The sequence below is a fragment of the Cygnus olor genome, chromosome 14 (assembly GCF_009769625.2).
Source record: "Cygnus olor isolate bCygOlo1 chromosome 14, bCygOlo1.pri.v2, whole genome shotgun sequence".
NCBI lineage: Eukaryota > Metazoa > Chordata > Aves > Anseriformes > Anatidae > Cygnus > Cygnus olor.
This window is the reverse complement of record NC_049182.1, coordinates 11,228,964-11,247,564: the sequence shown is the minus strand read 5'-3', so window position 1 is coordinate 11,247,564 and position 18,601 is coordinate 11,228,964. Positions and strand designations below refer to the sequence as shown.

Genomic DNA, 18,601 nt, shown 5'->3' with positions numbered 1-18,601 from the left:
ACACATCCTTCCCTGTCGCACATCCCCGTTGCCCCACTGCAGCAAGGGACGAGCATGGTGCTACAGCCCCCTCCCTGGCAAACACTGCCATGGGGCCGTGTGCTCCCTCCTCCCACACACTGTGGGGAGAGTGGGCAAGGGCTGCCTGGCACATGCACCCATACTGCCATTGGCTTCACGGGGTTGGCCTTTCTGTGTGCTCTCCAGAGTCCACTGAGGTTTGGGAGGGGGCAGGAGTGCTTGTAGACAAGCTGCTTCCTCCAACAACACATGTACAGGTTTGTGGTTGGTCTAGGAGGCAGGTGTGGGTGGTGGGTTCTGACATTTAACCAAGAAAGCCCAATCTCATCCTCACTGTCGCAATCACAGAGCCATCACGATGGTTATCTGGCTCATGTCATTGTCCCCAGCAGCAAGCGAGGTGGGTAAGGATGGGCCGTGTCACCCACAAGCCCAGGTTTAAAGCAGGTGGTGGCACACCTGGGGTCCCCAGGTCTCTTGCCCAGGTTGGTGACTCAGAGCAGTGGGAGCCAGAGACACCAAGGTTTTCAGGGCTGGCCACTGTATTTTGATAATGCTGTTTGGGGTTTGGCTCCTGGCTGTTAGTCTGTGGCCAGTTTGAACCGGCTCACAGCTTTTATAAGGGTGAGATGAGCAAGATGCCAGCAACTCCAGAAGAGTGAGCACCCAGCAAAGCTGGTGCACGTGGCTCCCAGTCGCTGGTCACAATGAGAGACCAAGTGCCTGGGCCGGCCAGCGCAGCTCTGCAGGCAGCAGATGCCCACTCACAGCTCAGGCAAGAAGACACCCCGAGCAGCAGCTCCGATGTCCTCTACCCAGTGGTCAGCTGCAGCATCTTTGCCTCAAGCATCTCCTCAGCAGCAGAGCGAGTCCGTGCCATCCTGCAACAGGAAGAGGTGGGGGACAGAAAGTGTCCACTGCTGTTCATCCAGCTCAATGAGCTGCTCAGCACCCCGGAAGGCCTGGAGTGGAAAGAGACGGCCAGGTAGGCACTCGTGCTGTGGTCAGGCCAGCTGGTGATGCTTGGGGAACGCAGGGTGAAATGGTCTTTAAACTACTAGGTGCTCCAGCAGTGCTGAGCTGTCTGCTGGGCAAGTCTCCTGTCTTACTCTGGCATGTAATGGTTCCTCAACAATAGGGATGCTCAGTTTGCTCTCCCCCCTCCAGTGCCCATGCTGTGTCTTCCAGGAAATTCTTCTTCCTAATTTTGAGTGACTCATTTCATCTGAAAGTTTCCACCACCCGTGAGGACACAGTGTCAGGCAAGGTGCAGACAGTGACCCTGCCTTTGCACAGTGCTGACACATGTGTTTCCTTAGTTCTGCTTCTGCATTTCCTGCCTCTCCAAGGCCTCAGCATCTATGCTGCAAGCTGGTGATGGGACAGTGCTTCATTGCTCACTGTCTTTGAGCACTGGCCTAGCACAGCTGAAGCTGAAGCAGAACTGAAAGCGTAGCAGCAAGATCACTGTGGGAAAACAGGGAAAGTAGGTGTCATAGAAGAGCTGGGGAGGATGTACCCTGCAGTTCACTGGCATCAGGGGCGAAGCCTGGGTGCAGACCATGAGCAGTCCAGCAACACTGGGCAGCCCTTCCCGAGAAGTGGATGCAACCCTCCCAGAAATTGCTGGTGAAAATGAGGGTGTGCTGCTTTCCTCAAAAATTCTGGGACAGCGTTGAGGAGTTGGATCTCAGCCCAGCAGGGGGGCTAGGCCTGCGGCCATGGTCCCTGTGCACACAACCTGAAGGCCTGGGAGACAATTTGATATCTTTTCTACAGTATGGAAGAAAGGCCTGGAAAAATGTTTTGGCCATAGGGCAGTACTGCCAGGGTGGACCTAGGACATAGGGAGAAAGAAGGAGCAGGATGTGGAAACGGCTCAGATGCCTGAGGCAGCAGGCGTCAGAAACAACCCGAGGGTGAGAGCTGGGAGCAGAGGAGTAGATGGAGCTCAGGGCTGGCTGGGTCACCTTGGGCCAGGGAGGGAGGATGGGACCCTGGGGCAGAGGCACCAGTGGAGAGGAGCCAGGGCCAGCCGTATGCTGGTGTGGGGTAGGAGCGTGGCCAGGATGTGTCCCCTCGCCACGCCACCCTTCTGCAGCAGATGGGGATGCATGGGAGGGATGCTGGGATGTGTGCGAAAGGGGGCTCCAGCAGCAGCAGGCCTGCTGCAGAGGCCAGAGGGAATGGAGGGGAAGCGGGTGCCCTTGCCCCAGAGCCAAAAGTCGGTGGGCTGGGGGCTCTCCTCCGTACTCAGCTGTTCTCTCCCAGCATGGCTGTGCCCCAGGCTCCGCCTCAGCCGCCATGGGCCTCCCCTGGGCCTGCCTGGAGGAACAGCCAGCACTGGGCCTGCAGGCACTCTGCTGGGCATGCTCGCACCGCGCCGCATGCTGGTGGGACAAAGGGAAGCTCTGTGTGTGCTGGTCTGCAAATATTTGGCACAGCCTGTTCGTGGTAAATGCCTCAAAACACGTCTCTTCTGACTGCCAGCAAGCACTGCTAGCTATGGGGATGGGTGAAATTCCTCCGGGCAGGAACTCAGAGCAAGGTGTGAGGTGGCAGGGGCAGGGATGTACCTGCCCAGGCTGCTCCTGCCACCAGCCACCCACACTGCCAGCCCTGGGCCCCAAAACCCCATCCTACCTGGTCTAGCCCCATGCTGAGATCAGGGATCTGCAGCTCCTGCTGCTGGGCACAGGACACCAGAGCAGCCTACTTTGTGCCACTGACCCTGTAATTCTTCCTGGGTAGGTGGATAAAGTTCGAGGAGAAGGTGGAGGATGGAGGGGAGCGCTGGAGCATGCCCCACATCCCAGCCCTCCCCCTGCACAGCCTCTTCGAGCTGAGGACATGCCTGCAGAAGGGGACAGTGCTCCTGGATATGGATGCCCACAGTGTCAAGGAAATAATTGGTATGTGGGAAACGTAAAGGTCACCTCATAGTATGAGCTTCCTCTGGGAGTGGGGCCAGGCCACCAGGAGATCCCTAACTTAAAGCCGTGACACAGGATTGCTGGGTGGCCAAAGTGGCTCTGCCAGGCCAGCAAAGGGGGCCTTTCTCTGGCAGAGCCCCGTGGCTGGGCAGTGCGGGGAGCTAAGCTCTTCCCCTGTCCTTGTTGCAGACAAGGCGCTTTGCAGGCAGCCCAATGACTGGGTGCTGCCGCCTGAGCTGAAGGACCGCCTGGCAGCTCTGCTGCTCCTCCAGCCACGGCACCAAGCCACCAAATCCCCACTGCTGGCGCTCGCTGACCTCGGCCTCAGTCCCTGCAGAGGTATGCCTGGCACCTGGCTGTGCCCATGCTGGGAGCTGAGCCACTCACGGCCCAGCCCCAGCTGGTGAGTTGGGACACCACCGTCCCTCCTGTTGTGTCTCTGCTGCCTCTGGGCCACCTGGGGCAATACCCATGCTGAGCTTTTTCTTCCACATGTATTTTGCTGCTTGTTCCTTTTTTTTTTTTTTTTTTTTTTTCCACAGGGAAGGCCAAAAACTGCCCTCAGCCCAGAGCTCAGCTCTCAGAAACACCTCTCAAGGAACAGGTAAGGCAGGAGAGGAGGCAGGAGGGAGCTGGGATAAGGTCTCAGTGGAGGCAATCGATTTTTCCAAGCAATGGACGCATTTCTTGGCCTCAAACCCAAAGTGGACTGAAAAATTCTGTCCACTAATGGCATTACTGTTACTGGATAGGCCTGTGTTTGTCACTGCAGAACCAAGTCTTCCTGATGTGTCATCTCTGAGGGAGGCAGGGAGTCCCCAGGCCATGATGCCCCAAGGAGATGGCCAGACAGGTGCATAGTGCAGCTGACAAGGCTGGCAGCTGGAAGTGCTGCAGCAGCTTGGTTTCATTGCAAGAAGTTCCCTGGCCCCTGGGCAGCCATCACATCCTGAGTTCCAGCTGCTGAGCAGAGGGAAAGCAGCTGCCTTAGACATGACAGTGCTGTGGCAGGTGTCATCCTACATGGACTTTCCTTTCCATGTCGTTTCAGCTGAGAAACCGATTTAAGAAGAAGCTCCCACCAGGGGCCGAAGTTGCCAACGTTATGGTTGGTGAAGTTGACTTCCTGAAGAAGCCATTTACCGTCTTTGTTCGTTTAAGGGAGGTGGTGGCACTTGGCTCACTGACTGAAGTTGCTCTCCCCAGCAGGTAACTGGAGCTTGGCTAGTGGCCCTTTGCTGGCCACACAAGCCCCTTTTCCAGCCCTGTAGTACCCTCTGTGGTCTGTGTCTCCACTCGCTCCTGCATCCCTCAAGCTCTGGACCATGGAGCACAGAACAACCATTTGAGCTAAGCACCGATGACTAGACTTATCTGGTAAAAGCAAAGGGGAAGACACCCAAAGCCACACAAAGAGCCTGTGCACAGACCCAGAACCCTGACTCACTGCCTGACTCCAGCTTTCCAGAGTCCCTCAGGAGCTTAGTTCACTGCAGCTGGGAAGTGCTGAGAGCAGAGTGTCAGCAGCTGCTAGGCAGGCTGGGGGGATGGACCCCTGTGTTGTCCCCACCTGAACTCTGCACTCACCCTCCTCCCTAGGAGGGTCTGGATGCACTCAGCTTCCTCCCCAGGAGCATCAATGCTCAAGGCTGGAAAGGGATGCAGATTTCGGGGAGCCTCTCTCTTTCCTGCCAAGCTGGCCTGACGGATGCTTTTCAGAGCAAGGGGGTGTCTCTTGCTCTATCTAGTATGGGGCATTGTCAGCGTAGAGGGAGAGGAGCGGGTGCAAGAGATGTTTTGCCATGGTTGCAGAGTGTATCATTTGAAGCTGTAGCAGGGAAGTTCCAGTGTGTCCCTCTGAACTGGGGACTTCCTTAGGAAGCACACTGAGGACACAGACAGGGATCTGGAGGAACATTGCCACCTCCTGGTCACTGCAGCCAGAGCATTCAGAGGATGAACGGATAGAAGCAGGACATTCACCTCGTGTAGTCTCCTTGATGGGAATTGTGTGGCTTGAGGTCGAGGCATATCCCCATGGAGCACTGCTGTGTGTCTTTATATGGCTGACAACAACGCTTTTCCACATATTTTCTAAATGGCTCTTTTTCCTCTCCGGGCCCGAACGGGAGCAAGAGAGTTTGTCCCTACCCATCTCATTACCCTTAATGCCATTCCCCTTTGCCTGCCACTCTGAGCTGCCATGCGAATGCAGCCAACAATCCGGAGCTATTAACCCCCCAGTTCCGTCTCTAGGATTTTATCTATCTGGTTTTCCCATTGTCCCAATGCGTGCACATATGTGAATGAAATCCCAGGCAGCTGCTGCTCTGTACGGCTTTCCTCTCCTTCCTACCACATGGAGCAGGGTCTGGGAGGCTTCAAGCACTGACACTGCACGTCAGGGCTAGAGCAGGCTCTTTTCATCCACATTTGGCCCTGCTCATGCTGTTGGAATAGTTCCCCTGTCCCATTTCTGGATGTTGATCTGGGTCTGATCACTGTAACCACTCTGCAGCCTCTGTGTATCATGACAGTAACAGATTTCTGCAGTCTTGGAAAAAAAGTGGGGGACTTGGTTAAATATCTGGTCAGGCTGCCCCTCTGTAGCTTTTGTATTGCAGCTCTCTGTGAGGTGTGGGACTTTAGCCACATTTCTTCAAGGGCTCTGAGCCCTCTTTCCATTCTCTTCCTATGTCCATGTGGTCCTATCAAACCTTGCTTCCCATGCAGCTAGCAAGCTCTCCTTCCTGATGGTAATGCTCCTGCAAACTGCCTGTGAGCAACATCCCCATGAGCGTGAACCCACACGTCAAGCATCTGACTCTTCCTGTGCCCCAAAGAGCTGCCTCCCACCCCAGTCAGCGCCGTCTCTGCAGACCTTGGGGTCCCGGTGCCCTGTGGTCTCCTGGGTGAGCGCGGTTTCTATGCACTGGGCAGCAGGTGTGTGTCCTGTCTTCTGCCCACCGCCCCCAGCCTCCTCCTTGGGGTAGACACCCACCTCCCCATGTGCAGGGGAGACTGCTTGGCATCAGCAGTCCCTCAAGCTTGCCGAGCCTTTGTCACTGGGATCCCAGCAGCACCGTGGCCTGCCCTCAGAAGAAGCTCCCCCTGGAGAAGTTGCTTTGTACAGGGATGTTCATGGGTTGCTGTCTTGTCCATAGGTTTCTTTTCATTCTGCTGGGCCCCCACGCCAAAGTGAAAGCCTATCATGAGATCGGAAGGGCCATGGCCACACTGCTGACAGACGAGGTAAGCCTGATGCAGCAGTTGTCCTGAGCACTCAGGGTGGAATGGGGCTGAGCTGAGGATACCAAGACTCCTCCAATGCAGGCTGCAGTGTGAGAAGCAGAGCACAGAGCAGGCTGGCAGCTTCCATTGCCTAGGATAAGAAAACAAAGATTTTGGCTTGGTCTGTAGGATCTGGGCACACCCATTGTAATGAAGCGTATGGGTGCTTTCCTGGCTGGGAGTCTGGGGGAATAGCTCTGAGTAGCTGAATGCAGGGTTTTACAGCTAATCCACTGTATATCACCACAGCTCTTCCAAAAGGTTGCCCTGCAGGCTAAGAACCAAGAGGACATCATTGCAGGAATTGATGTGTTTCTGGATGAGCTGACTGTGCTTCCTCCTGGGAAATGGGATGCCAGTGCCCGAATTCCTCCACCAAGCTGTTTGCCATCTCCGCATAAGAGGTATCTTGGGGGAAGATCTGCTGCAAAAGATCTCTGCTGCAAGCCTGTGATGCTGAAATCTGGGTCTCTATGGGGATGAAGTCACCCAGGAGCCAATCTTCGCCAGTGAAGTCCCCCTAGCCAAGCCCCTTCACATCTCCAACTAGTGCAGATCACAGCGACGGTCCCCAGTGCTGTTGGTCCTGTGGTCCCACGTGGCTCTTGGCAGTGAGGGAATGGCAAAACCACACAATGTACTGTTTGTGCAAGAGCTGCTGGGAATGTGGAACTTCAGCACACTCCAAGCAGGACACCTCCTGCTTTGCCCAGCTCCTCCTCTAGAACTGGTCTGGTTGGGGCTCATTCAGGGGCTGGCCTGCCAGCTGGTGAAGGGAATTTCTCCTCATCATCCTCCTGATCCTTTCCCTCCTCCTCATTGCCAGGGGATATACAAGGTTCCTCCAGCCCTGCCTACAACCCTCTTCCCTCTCCAACCTTCCTGTCCCCTCGTAGCCTCTCCTAGATGCATCGGTGTTCTGAGGGCTCTGGTCTGTAGCCTACCTGCTCAGGCTTCCCTGGCTCTGCCTCAGGATCTCCATGCACCTGCGGGAGTGGAAATCTCACTGCAATGGGAGCACAGCAGCTGCTGAGGACAGACCTGGCCTGGGCCACCTGCACTTCAGTGAGGAGCTGGAGAGGACAGGGAGGTGAGTGCCTGGACAGACAGGCGTCAGCCGCTCCCCTTGCCATGGAGCAGGGTGAGGCCATGCCTTTGCCTCCTCCATCAGCCCTAGCTTAGCTGGGCAGTTCAAAGGTCCTCCCCAGTGAGTCTGCCAGAGCCACCACCTCCAAACTGTGCTGGCTGGCAGCTCCAAGGGAAGGGACCAGCAGCTCTCTGGTGGGGCTCTGGCCAGCAGGAGAGAGTGCTCTGAGACCTCTTTCCTCTCACAACCTTCTGGCTGTAGGCTCTTTGGGGGACTGGTCCAAGACATCCGGAGGAAGGCACCTTGGTACAGGAGCGATTTCTCTGATGCCCTGCACATTCAGTGCCTCTCAGCAGTTCTCTACATCTACCTGGCAACTGTGACCAATGCCATCACCTTTGGGGGCATGCTGGGGGACGCAACAGCCAACATGCAGGTCAGTGTGCTCACAGGGTGCCAAGCTGGGCGTGAACCATGCCACAGGGTAGGCACATGGGGCTTGCCTTGCAATGAGTGTCCTCAGGGCAGGGCTGCCAGGGGAAGCACAACACAAACCTCCCTGCTCATGCACCACTTGCCCAGGTTGCAGGACCTCGTGAAGCACCACCTCCTATGGGTGCCCATGGAGTGATGGCCAGGCCCGTGCATCTTGAGCATTGTCTTTGGACAATAGTTTGCCCTTCCCTGGCCTTCCCAGGGCCCCAGTGCCAAGCTAGGGTCCCACACTCTGGGGCTTCCCCTGCTCCCCAGGAAGGATGAGGGATGGCAGCTGCCTCAAGACACAGCCTACAGGCACGGATGGAGCTGGTGGTGTTCTGGTGTGCTGCCCCACAGCGGGCCCAGGGAAGCTGCAGCCCCTGGGCCAGCCTTGCTTCTGCAGCTGTATCCCCAAGCCGTGTCAGGACCTGGTCCTGTAACGGGCTGGCTCTGGTGACAGCTTGAGGATAAACCCAGAGGTGCTCCCTGAGCAGTCTCCTCACACCTGCAGCCAGTACCAGCCCCAGTAGCTAGTACCAGCAGCACCAGCAATGCCAGGCCCACATGCCCTGCATTCCCCTCCTCCCTTGCCTGCGGGGCTGTCACCGTGGAACCTGCCTTTCCATTGTCCTTCATCAGGCTGACAGCACAGGAGCATTCAGGCAGCCATGTGAAGCCCGTCCCCCTGTCTCCACTGCATACCCGGTCATGGCACCCCATCTATTTGCATTGCAGGGCGTGCTGGAGAGCTTCCTGGGCACTGCTTTTGCTGGCTCCATTTTCTGCCTCTTTTCCGGCCAGCCCCTGACCATCCTGAGTAGCACTGGTCCTGTGCTGGTCTTCGAGCGCCTCCTCTTCTCCTTCAGCGAGTAAGGACTGTGCTGAGGGGGGCTCCTCAGGGGACATCCCCCTGCTGCCACCATCCCCTGGCCAGGCATGGGCTACCTTCGTGTGTCTGTGCTGTATTGAGGATCTGGGTCACCCTTCCCACTAGGGACTACAGCCTGGACTACCTGGAGTTTCGCCTCTGGATCGGGCTCTGGGTGGCCTTTTTCGGCTTGGTCTTGGTGGCCACCGAAGCAAGCCACCTGGTGCAGTACTTCACCCGCTTCACCGAGGAAGGCTTCTGTGCTCTCATCAGCCTGATATTCATCTATGACTCCCTGAAGAAGATGCTGAGCCTGGCAGAAGCCTTCCCCATCAACTGGCACTACCGAACTGATGATGTGACCTTGTACAGCTGCTCCTGCAACTTGTCCAGCCCAGGTAAGCCCAGGCTGCCAGCTGCAGCTCCTGGTCTGTGCACAGCTCCCAGGCTGGCTGCTTGGTGTGGCTGTGGGGCTGTGTCACGCTGGTGGGCAGTGCACTGGCTGGGTACGTGGGGCTGTACCTTCACGGGGACCTCACGGCTGTGGCAGGGTCCCAGCCCAGTAGCCTCAATGTTTTCTGCTGTGGACTGGTCTCCACCAGCCCGTCTCAGAGCAGGAACAAGGGAGCCGATGAAGGTGGGCACAGCCGGTGTTCCTGTCCCAGGCGCCACAGAGCATAGCCCTGCCTTGTCCAGGCCCTGTCTGTCCAGGGGCTAGGTTTGGCCCCAAGGAGCGCTGTGGTCCCCAAGGAAGATGAGGGCTGTCTGGCTCACGGATGCCTCACAGCCGCAGGGGGAGGAGGCTTCTCAGTCCCATGTGCTGGCTCTGCCCCTCAACCAGGGCATGTGTGGTCAGGGACCGTCCCAGGGCATCCCCACGGCTTGCTCAGGTGTAGACACAGGAGTGAGCAGCCAACTGCATGGAAACGTCACCTCGTTCTGCCTCTTTGGCTGGTCTGGGCCAGCCCTTTCCCAATGGGATATGGCAACTACCTTCCTGACTCTGGCGACAGACCCCCTGTCCCATGCCAGGGACCCCTGCTGAGCCCCTCTGTGACCTGTGGCTGGAATCAGGGCAGAGGCACCATCCATCCGCTCCCTCATTGAATCTGTGGTCACCCAGGTTGGAGTGCCCCGATGAGCACAGCCCAGCTCTTGCAGCTTGGGGATGGGGAAAGCTGGCCACTGGAGGTGGGGGGTCCAGCAGCACCAGGGCAGGCTTTCTCTGCAATTTATACTCTGGTCTATAAATCAGAGGGCGTTTCACGGGGTCTGAATGAGATGTGTCTCCAGTGACATGGAGATCACCATGGCTGCAGGATCACCGTGGCAGTGGGGCCATGGCACTGTGCACCAAAAGCATCAATGCTGAGCAGAGCTTAGTGCTGCTGTTGCCTCTGAGTGTGATGATGTTTCAGCCAAGCCCTTCCCAAGCCTTTACAACCCCAAAGGCAGGCCTTTGGGCTGGAAAACATCACTTTGATTGACTGAAGTTTTGCACGCTTCAGCTGGAAATGGGCTGTGGGAAGAGCTGGGGAAGGACTATTTTAGCATGGCAGTGAGGAGGCAACACTGAAGAGCTGGAAAAGATGTGAGGAAGCCTTGCAGGGTCTGCGAGGGGCTGGGCCAGGGGTGTATCCTGTAAAACTTGGCTCCAGCCCCTCCAGCACTCCCATGCATCAGCCCTGGCCTGACACCACTCAGAGCACACAGCTGCCGATCAGGCTCTCCCTCTGCTGCCCGCAGTCATTTCCAGGCCTCGGGGGTCCCACACGGCCCTGCCTGGGCAGCCAGACCAGCTCAGAACCCCCCGGGGATGCAACAGGAGTGGGGTCCTGGCTGCTCCAAGCCCAGCCCCAGGGCACTGACTCCCACCACCCTCCCGCAGGCCACGTCTCCGCAGGGAATGACACTGACACACCGCTCCCTTCGCCCACAGCCCTGCAGCAGGTACGGACCCTTCTCCTGGGGGGGGGGGGGGGACACAGAGTGCAGGGCTGCCCACCCTGGCCCTCGGGTTCCGGGTGCCCGCATCCCTGGCCCCTTTCCTCCTGCTCCCTCCCCGCATCCCCACAGCCTCCCACAGCTCCCACCTGGCTGAGCCGGGCCCAGTGCCTGAGTCGAGGCGGCCAGCTCCTGGGGGCCAGCTGCCAGTACGTGCCCGACATCGCCCTCCTGTCCTTCCTGCTCTTCGGGGGCACCTTCCTCTGCTGCACGGCGCTCAAGCACTTCAAGAGCAGCCGCTACTTTCCCACAGGGGTAAGTGGTCCCCAGCCGCCTGGCTGGGGCTGGCCCTGCCATGTTTCTGGGGTGCATGGATCGTCCCCCCACCGCAGCTGCTTGGGGATGGTCCCCGGCCAGCCCAGGTAAAAGCCTCCCTGTCTGCGGCATTGCAGCTTCGGAAGCTGGTGAGCGACTTCTCCATCATCCTGGCCATCCTCATCTTCTGTGCCATCGACGTGGCCCTTGGCCTGGAGACCCCCAAGCTCCTTGTTCCCAGTGAGCTGAAGGTGACTGGCGGGTGGGGAGTTGGCAGCACTTTCAAAGAGGTGCACGCAGGGCAGGGGCTGTGGGCCCTGGCTGGCCTTTTGTGCACACAGCGCTGCCCAGGCACCACTGGATGGGAGAAGACACCAGGGCAGGGGGCTGCTGCAGCTTGTGCAAGGTCTCAGCCTGGAGGAGGGAGGATCTGTAGAAGAATGGAGTCTTTGCTACAACTTGCTTGCTCCAGGCCAGCCCAGGCATGTCCCACGCACACCACGGGTGCTTGAGGGCTCGCCCTTGCTGGCAGGAGTCTGCTAGCTCATCTTCCCAGCTTGTCGACTGTCTCCAGCATTGTCTCACAAATCGAGGGGGCCTTGGAGGAGAGAGGAGGCAGGGGGCTGCCCAGAAGAGCTGGCATCCCTCCTCCATGGGAAGCAGGTGTAGCCCACCCAGCCCCGGTGTATTGCAGGGAGTGTAGTCCCTATGGACAACAGGAGAACCAGCTGGAGCAGCAAGCACTGGCATGCCAAACCCACTCTGGCCAGCTGGGGAGCCTGGATGCCCAAGGACTGTGGGGATTTGCCATGCCAAGGCCTCCAGGAGCTCACCTCTTTATCTCTCCCCACAAAGAGCCTGGCTGGGTTTAGTGGCCCAGTCCATCTCCTGCAAGTCCCACCGCGCCATCAGGCTGATGTGCTGGTGCTGGGCACTGCAAGCTTTGTCAGCGATCAGGTCTGCATCCTCTGTGCAGACTGTCTCACATTGCTGCTGGTGTCTTTCCCATCAGTGTGGTCTGGGTGGAAATGCAGGACGGATTGTTGGCATGGCTGTCCTCCTGTAGCCCTTCAGCCCTGTATCAGTGCAGGTTCCTCCACTGCATACAAGGGGCTGAGCTGCAGCCGATCCTGTGGTCTGTAAATAATCTGGCCCAGTCCTGTTCATGCGGGACAACCACCTCATGCTACAGCTCATGCTGGAGCTGGAGGCATGAGCTCAAGCCTGGGCTTGGGCTCCCCACCCTGGGTGTGGAGAGGGATTGGCAGCACTAAGGAGCAGGCTCAGCCTCTTCCATGAGCGGGACTGTCGCCCACGTGTGCTGCCACCTCCTGCGAGGGCCTTGGGCACTCGTGGCTCACTGTCGTCAAACTTGCAGGATCTCCTCTTCTACCCACCACTTAGCTGCTGCCCCCGCAGCTTGTGTCCCAGGAGGGCACGTGTTACTCTAGGTGTGCCCAGCTCCCGGCACTCGCTCGTGGTGCCTGCTCAGGCGGAGCCAGGGTGTCCTGGTAGGGCAGCTGGGTGAGTCACGCTGCCCAGCAAGGAACATCCGCAGGTCCCCATGTTACTCCACCTCGGGCACCTATGGGCTGGTCTCTTCACCCTGCTGTGGCATCACGTCAGCTAGCACGATCCTTCTGCCTTCTGCAGCCCACGAACCCCACGCGGGGTTGGATTGTCCTCCCCTTTGCAGCTAACCCCTGGTGGGTCTGCCTGGCAGCCGCAGTGCCCGCCGTCCTCGTCACCATCCTCATTTTCATGGACCAGCAGATCACGGCTGTCATCCTTAACCGCAAGGAGTACAAGCTGAAGGTGAGTGGGGGCCAGAGGACGGGCAGGGGCTGGCTGGGGTGCTGGCCACGGATGGGGAGCACCCTACTGTACCCCACGTGTGTGCCCTGGGACAAGCTGGGCAGCCAGGGGCGAGCTGCACACCTAACCACGGCCAGGTCCCGTGCTGGGCACTGCAGCTCCTCTGAAGCTGTCAGGGAGATGTCTCCTTACACGCAGCACCTCTGCTTAACCGATGTGGGCGCTCAGAAGGAGCTGGCTGGTCGGCTGCTGCCAGGCCTGGGTACCTGCATCCTTCAGGCAGCCGATCGAGCCCTTTCTGAAGCCAGACACCGAGGACTGAGGGTTTCCAATCTGTGGGCCCGACCGCCGGGCACCCGCGCTGGCAGTGCCAATGTCTCTGCTGACTTCTGCAGCGACGGCCCTCGCTAGGCAGGAGGCGATGGGGCTTGCAGTGTCAGGGGTGTCGGTCCTCTCACCAGCTCTCGGGGGGTGCCACCGAGCCTCCCCCTCTGCTGATGTTGCCAGCCCACGCCTCCGTCACCCACCGCAGGAGGGGCAGGCAGCAGGACTTGGTGGGGGCCGGCCATCAGGGAGATGCACCAGTGTGGAACCATTGCAGGGGCAGCCAGCTAGGGGACAAGGCCATCTTCCGTGCAGCTCCACAGGGCCAAGGGACAATGGTCACAGCAGAGCCAGGCAAGCTCCCACCTCACTGGCTTCGCACATGGCACATCCCTGCCTTCTTACCATGAACAGGCACCCGCCCTGCTGGCCGGCGGGGACAGCCCCCGGGTCTGTCATCCTCTGGGACAGCGTCTTGCCCCCTGTGCCCTGTGAGAGCCCTCCAGCCCCACGGTGCTGCCACGGTCCACAGCTCACCCCCGGCCCTGACCTCCCTCGTTGCAGAAAGGGGCAGGCTTTCACCTGGACCTCCTCTGCGTCTCCCTCCTGATGATCGTCACCTCCGTGACGGGCCTCCCCTGGTATGTGTCGGCCACCGTCATCTCCTTGGCACACATGGACAGCCTCAGGAAGGAGAGCACAACCTCAGCTCCAGGAGAGCAACCCGAGTTCCTGGGCATCCGGTATGGTCTGAGCTCATCCCCCACAGCACCCCCGTTCTGGGTGGCTCCCATGTCCCTCCTGCCTGTGGCTGCAGCGCCAGGGGACGGGCAGGTACCCACAGCAGTCAGCAGAGCTGGCACCGTGCCCCAGCTTTGGGGCTGCTCGTGTGTCCAGGGGGAAGCCCCCGATCCCCCCCGGATGGGCTCTCAGCAGTGCCTGGTGAGGCTCGGTGGCTGCGTGACGCTCCCCAAAGCGCAGGGGCGCTGCTGTGTGCCGCCCCCACGCGCTGCCACCACCAGCAAAAATGAAAAAGCCTCTGCAGAGACCCCGTGGAAGCCGGGGCACTGCTGTGCCTGGGGGGCAGGCAGGGGCTGTGGGTGCCTGAGAGAGCCCCGAGCTTCGTGTGACACACGTGCCACCGCCTGCAGGGAGCAGAGGCTGACCGGGTTGGCAGTCTTCATCCTCACAGGAGTCTCCGTCTTTATGGCGCCCATTCTCAAGGTACGGAAAGCAGCTTCTGGTTTTGGCCTCCAAGTGGTTTTTGCCTCCTTTCTGAAGTCGGTGAGGAGTGGTTGCGTCCAGCAAGGCCAGGGCCGTGGGCTGGTGGTTCCCAAACCAGACGCCCCTCCAGCCGCAGCCATCAGCATCTGGTCGAGCTGGCGCAGGGAAACCTAGCCAGCAACAGTGAGAAGGCGCTCAGCCAGGGAAGGGGAGGGGAAAGGGGAGGAACACCTCTCCAGTGACCCTTTCATCACACCGGTAAAGCTGACCCAAACCCCAGGCACCCCCACAATCCCACTGGGAGTCCATGGGGAGCAGAAAGCGACGCCCAGCTCCCTCCTTGCCTGAATGGGCTCGGGGAGAAAAGCAGATCGTGCTGAGCAGCACAGGTGGCAGGAATCTGACAGCACAACGTGGAAATGTGGCTGCGAGAGAGAAGGTAAACATGAAAGCACCCCAGGGGTGGCAGGACCCTGCTCTGCTCCAGCCAGCAAACAGCTCCTCTCCCGTGCTGGTGCCAGCCAGGGGATAGCTCAGGGCATGCCAGGTCCTGGTGCCATTTCACAGAGCTGCCCGCTCAGTTATGGCCCTCCAGTCACCCATCCCAGCTCAAAACCTGCCTTTGCTTTGCCAGCCACACTGCTATTTATAAATCTTAAGCCCTAAGACACATCTCCAAGTGGCTTGGTGCCTTATCGCCAGCATTTGATTACTCCTGCCATGTGCTAGAACACGAGGACACTCCGTGTGAGTGTCCCCTCTCTGAAGATGGAAATTGGTTGCTTCGGTTTCCAGCACAGACGGGAACACATCTAGGCTGCAAAGCCCTTGGATCCATAATATAAGCAAAAATACAGGAAATTGTGCTATTGGAAGTGAAGTAAGCAAATGTGGCCGAATATACAGACTGTTCTTAAAGGAAACAAAGTTTACCGAGCACAAATCACACCCTGCTGAAGCCTCACCCTGATGTTTTACAGTACATCCCAATGCCGGTGCTGTACGGGGTCTTCCTGCACATGGGGGTGGTGGCTCTGAACAGCATCCAGGTGAGTTGGGCTGCACAGAGCATGCCTCTGGACTGCTCTGGGGAAGCTTGTGGGTACTGTTTTGGGGATGAAGGGTTTTGCTCAATACCAGCTTTAACTTTGAGGCATGGCACAAAGCCTGGATTTTGAATCTGTGCAAGTTGCAGCGCGGCACCGTACCCAGAAGCCCCAGGCAGTGGGGCAAAGAGGGGCCTTTAAGGGTCAGAGGAAAGGGAAAGAGAGGTATCTGGGATGCTGGGGGGCATAAGCGACTTCTGCACTGGCAGATCAGGTAGTCTGGGAGAAGCAGAGGACCAGCGGATGGCCCAGACCTGCTCTCCACAGCTGTAGGGGAGCACGTCCCTGCGGTGTGTCTGGGAGCTGCAGGCAGAGCAGGGGACCTTGCTGGTCCTTTGACCTTGGCCATACTACTGATTTGCCAACTCCATCCTACTCCTGCAAAACCCTGGGTGGGGAGAATCCCCGCTCCGGTAATATCTACCTGCCTTTTTACATTTTTTTTTCCCTCTAAATGGTAGTTTTTCCTTGCAATTACCCTGTTCTGGATAAGCTGGGAAACCTTCCTCCTCCCTTTGCTTGGGGAATCTGGGGGTGGGGAGGGCTGTGCTGCATTAAATGCAGGGGCAGTTTCCTGCAGGAAGAGAAGAATCGTCCAGCTCTTGATGAGAACATGGTTGCGGGTACATGCTGTGAGCTCAGGCTGGGAAGTCAAGGCGTTATTATTTCTTGGTTGCACTTTGGACAAGCTTGAGTTGTTTCTAAATGCTTATCTGGAAAGAGCTTCCCTGGTTTGGAGCAGTGTTGTGCCCTGCTCAGATGAACTCACCTATAACAGATCCCAAGAGCAGCCCTGGCGGCCAGCACAGAATTGCGGGGGCAGAGAGCCTGAGGGCTGAACTGCACAAATGGTGGTAAAAACCATCCTGCCAAAACACAAACTATGCGCCCCTCCTGCCCCCAACCCGCCCAAAGCGACCCCGTGAGCAGCTGCCTGCTCCGCCTGCCTCAGTGGCAACTCCTGGCACCCCTCTGAGCTAGGTGGTGAGTGGTCATGACAGGGAGGTGGGTGACAGCTGCCTGGAAGCTGGAGGTGTCTACAATGCCCGGCGTCCCTTCCCTGCACCGTGTATGTGCCAAGTCTGCTGTCCTCTCGCTACAGTTTACGGATCGAGTGCGGTTGTTGCTGATGCCAGCCAAGCACCAGCCGGATCTCCTCTACCTCCGCCACGTGCCACTGCGACGAGTGCACCTCTTCACATTCATCCAGGTTCTGTGCTTAGCTGTGCTCTGGGTCCTCAAGTCCACTGTGGCTGCCATTATCTTTCCAGTGATGGTAAGACGTACCTGTTAACCAGACAGCACTGCTGGCCCTGCCAGCGACCAGAGCAAAGCCACAGACCTACCCAGACTTGCATCCACGTGGGCAGTGCCACACGGTGCCCCAGCCCTGACCGCTGTGCTGTGCTGACCTGCACTTTTCCCTGGCCCCAGCTGCTAGCCCTGGTGGGGATCCGGAAGGGGCTGGAGTGCATCTTCTCCCTGCACGACCTGAGCTGGCTGGACAGCATCATGCCTGAAACAGGCAGGAAGGAGGCAGAGGGGAAACTGCCCAGGAAGCATGAGAAGGAGGAAAGCGACACTGAGGAGGTGGGTGATATCCTGGGAGCTGTGCTCTTTTGTTGTTGTTCCCACGGATGTTTTGGTGCTGAGGCTGAGCCTGGCCTGGGCGTGCAGCTCAGGGCGGCAGCATCTGCAGCCCGGAGAGGCAGGTAGAGCCAACAGCCTCAGCACAAGGCACCGAGCCCAGCTGAAATTGTACCAAAGCCATGAGTGCTTTCATCTGGGAAGCAGCATAGGAGCAGGGACTGCAGCGAAGCCAGCAAAGCTGGGCCACGGGCTCAGCACACACCATGCCACGGTGATGCTCAGTGCTTCACGTGGCAGTCTGGGACAGCCACTGGGTCAGGCTGCGGGCAGCAGCCTGGGTTGGCTCCCCTGGATGCGGCTGCTGCAGCAAGGCTGGGAGCACCGCCAGCCTCATCCCTCCCTCACTTCTCCCTCCAGTCTGAGCTGATGCATCGCCAAGGACCAGAGATCAACATCTCCGTGAACTAGGTTTGCAGCTGGGACACAGGGCAAGGTGAGTGGCAGAGGAGGACGGGCCTGGGACCACTCTCACTGCTCGTCTCCAGCTCAGCAGAGACACGCAACCTGATGGCATGCAGTTACTGCCACACTGCATTGCAACAGGACCCAAACCTGTCCTCATACTTCACCTTTCCAAGCCAGCGTGTTCTCAAGGGGATTCAGCCCCCATGGGTGCGTCATGCCAGCGTCAGCATGGACTTTGGCAGCACAAAGGCTGGGCTTAGGGATTCAGCAGTGCCCAGCCTCATCTGGCAGAGCCAGTGGGTGCCACAGGACCAGCAGTCACCCTGCACAAGTTTGCTGCTCACAACTCCCGGTGCAGGGAGGCCGGGGCTGGGGGACCCTGGCTTGCAAAAGAGCTGCTCCTTGCCTGCCCAAGCCCGGCAGCCAGCGTTTGGGCAGCCCAGTGCTACCTGGTTTCGGGAGCCAGGGGTGCCCAGAGCTTCCCTCCTTTCCCCTTCAGGTTGGTGGAGCTGGGCTGCGCAGGTGATGACATTGCCACGCGTTTGTCTGCGCTCTCTTTAACAACGCCATCAGCTAATTCCCGTGTGCCACCAGGTGCTTGGAGCAGCCGCATCCCTGGGAGTGGCTCCGTTCAGCAGGCAGCCCACAGGCTCCGACCGGCTCCGTCACCACCTGGCAGCTCGCAGCCGTCAGCACTGACACAGCCGTCACCAGATCACCTCAGATCCCCAGGGGGATCCAGCACAGGCTGCAGCACCAGGCCGCGGGGGCGTCTGAAACCCTGCCAAAGCCCACGGTGCCTCCTCTGGCCCTGCCTCGTCTCCTCGGGGAGCAGCGCACCCATGTCGCCCGTGTCCCCCCCCGCCCGGCTTCACGGCGGGTGGCCCCAGGCGAGGCGGGCACGGCTCACCTCGGCCGGTGCCTGGCCCGGGTGCGGGCTCTGGGCGCCTCTGTGTGGGGCAGCCCGGACCGGCCCCGCTCAGGCTCCCACCGGGCAAGCCCCAGCCGGGCTGGGCCGGCGCTGCGGTGCTTTGCCTGCCCCTGTGGACGAGGCGGCGTCTCGGGCAGGGTAAGGCTGCTGGGAGCTCCGCGGCACGCCGGTGAGGCGGGGTTGCAAAATTCCGCCTTGGCAATTAACGAT

At 59.0% G+C, this 18,601-nt stretch overlaps 1 protein-coding gene across 1 annotated transcript; it reads left to right on the top strand.

The window, feature by feature from the left end:
* Positions 1-728: 728 nt before the first annotated feature.
* Positions 729-17,064, top strand: SLC4A9 (solute carrier family 4 member 9; the record flags this gene model as incomplete). Its single annotated transcript, XM_040573945.1, has 20 exons — positions 729-1,006; positions 2,773-2,933; positions 3,144-3,293; positions 3,497-3,558; positions 4,006-4,163; positions 6,119-6,206; positions 6,495-6,649; positions 7,219-7,335; positions 7,594-7,768; positions 8,545-8,678; positions 8,804-9,075; positions 10,566-10,627; positions 10,754-10,936; positions 11,074-11,187; positions 12,590-12,751; positions 13,640-13,818; positions 14,227-14,299; positions 15,280-15,348; positions 16,508-16,681; positions 16,840-17,064. Coding segments are annotated over exons 1-20 (2,991 nt in total), but the record flags the coding sequence as incomplete, so codon positions are not given.
* Between the last annotated feature and the right edge of the window lie 1,537 nt (positions 17,065-18,601).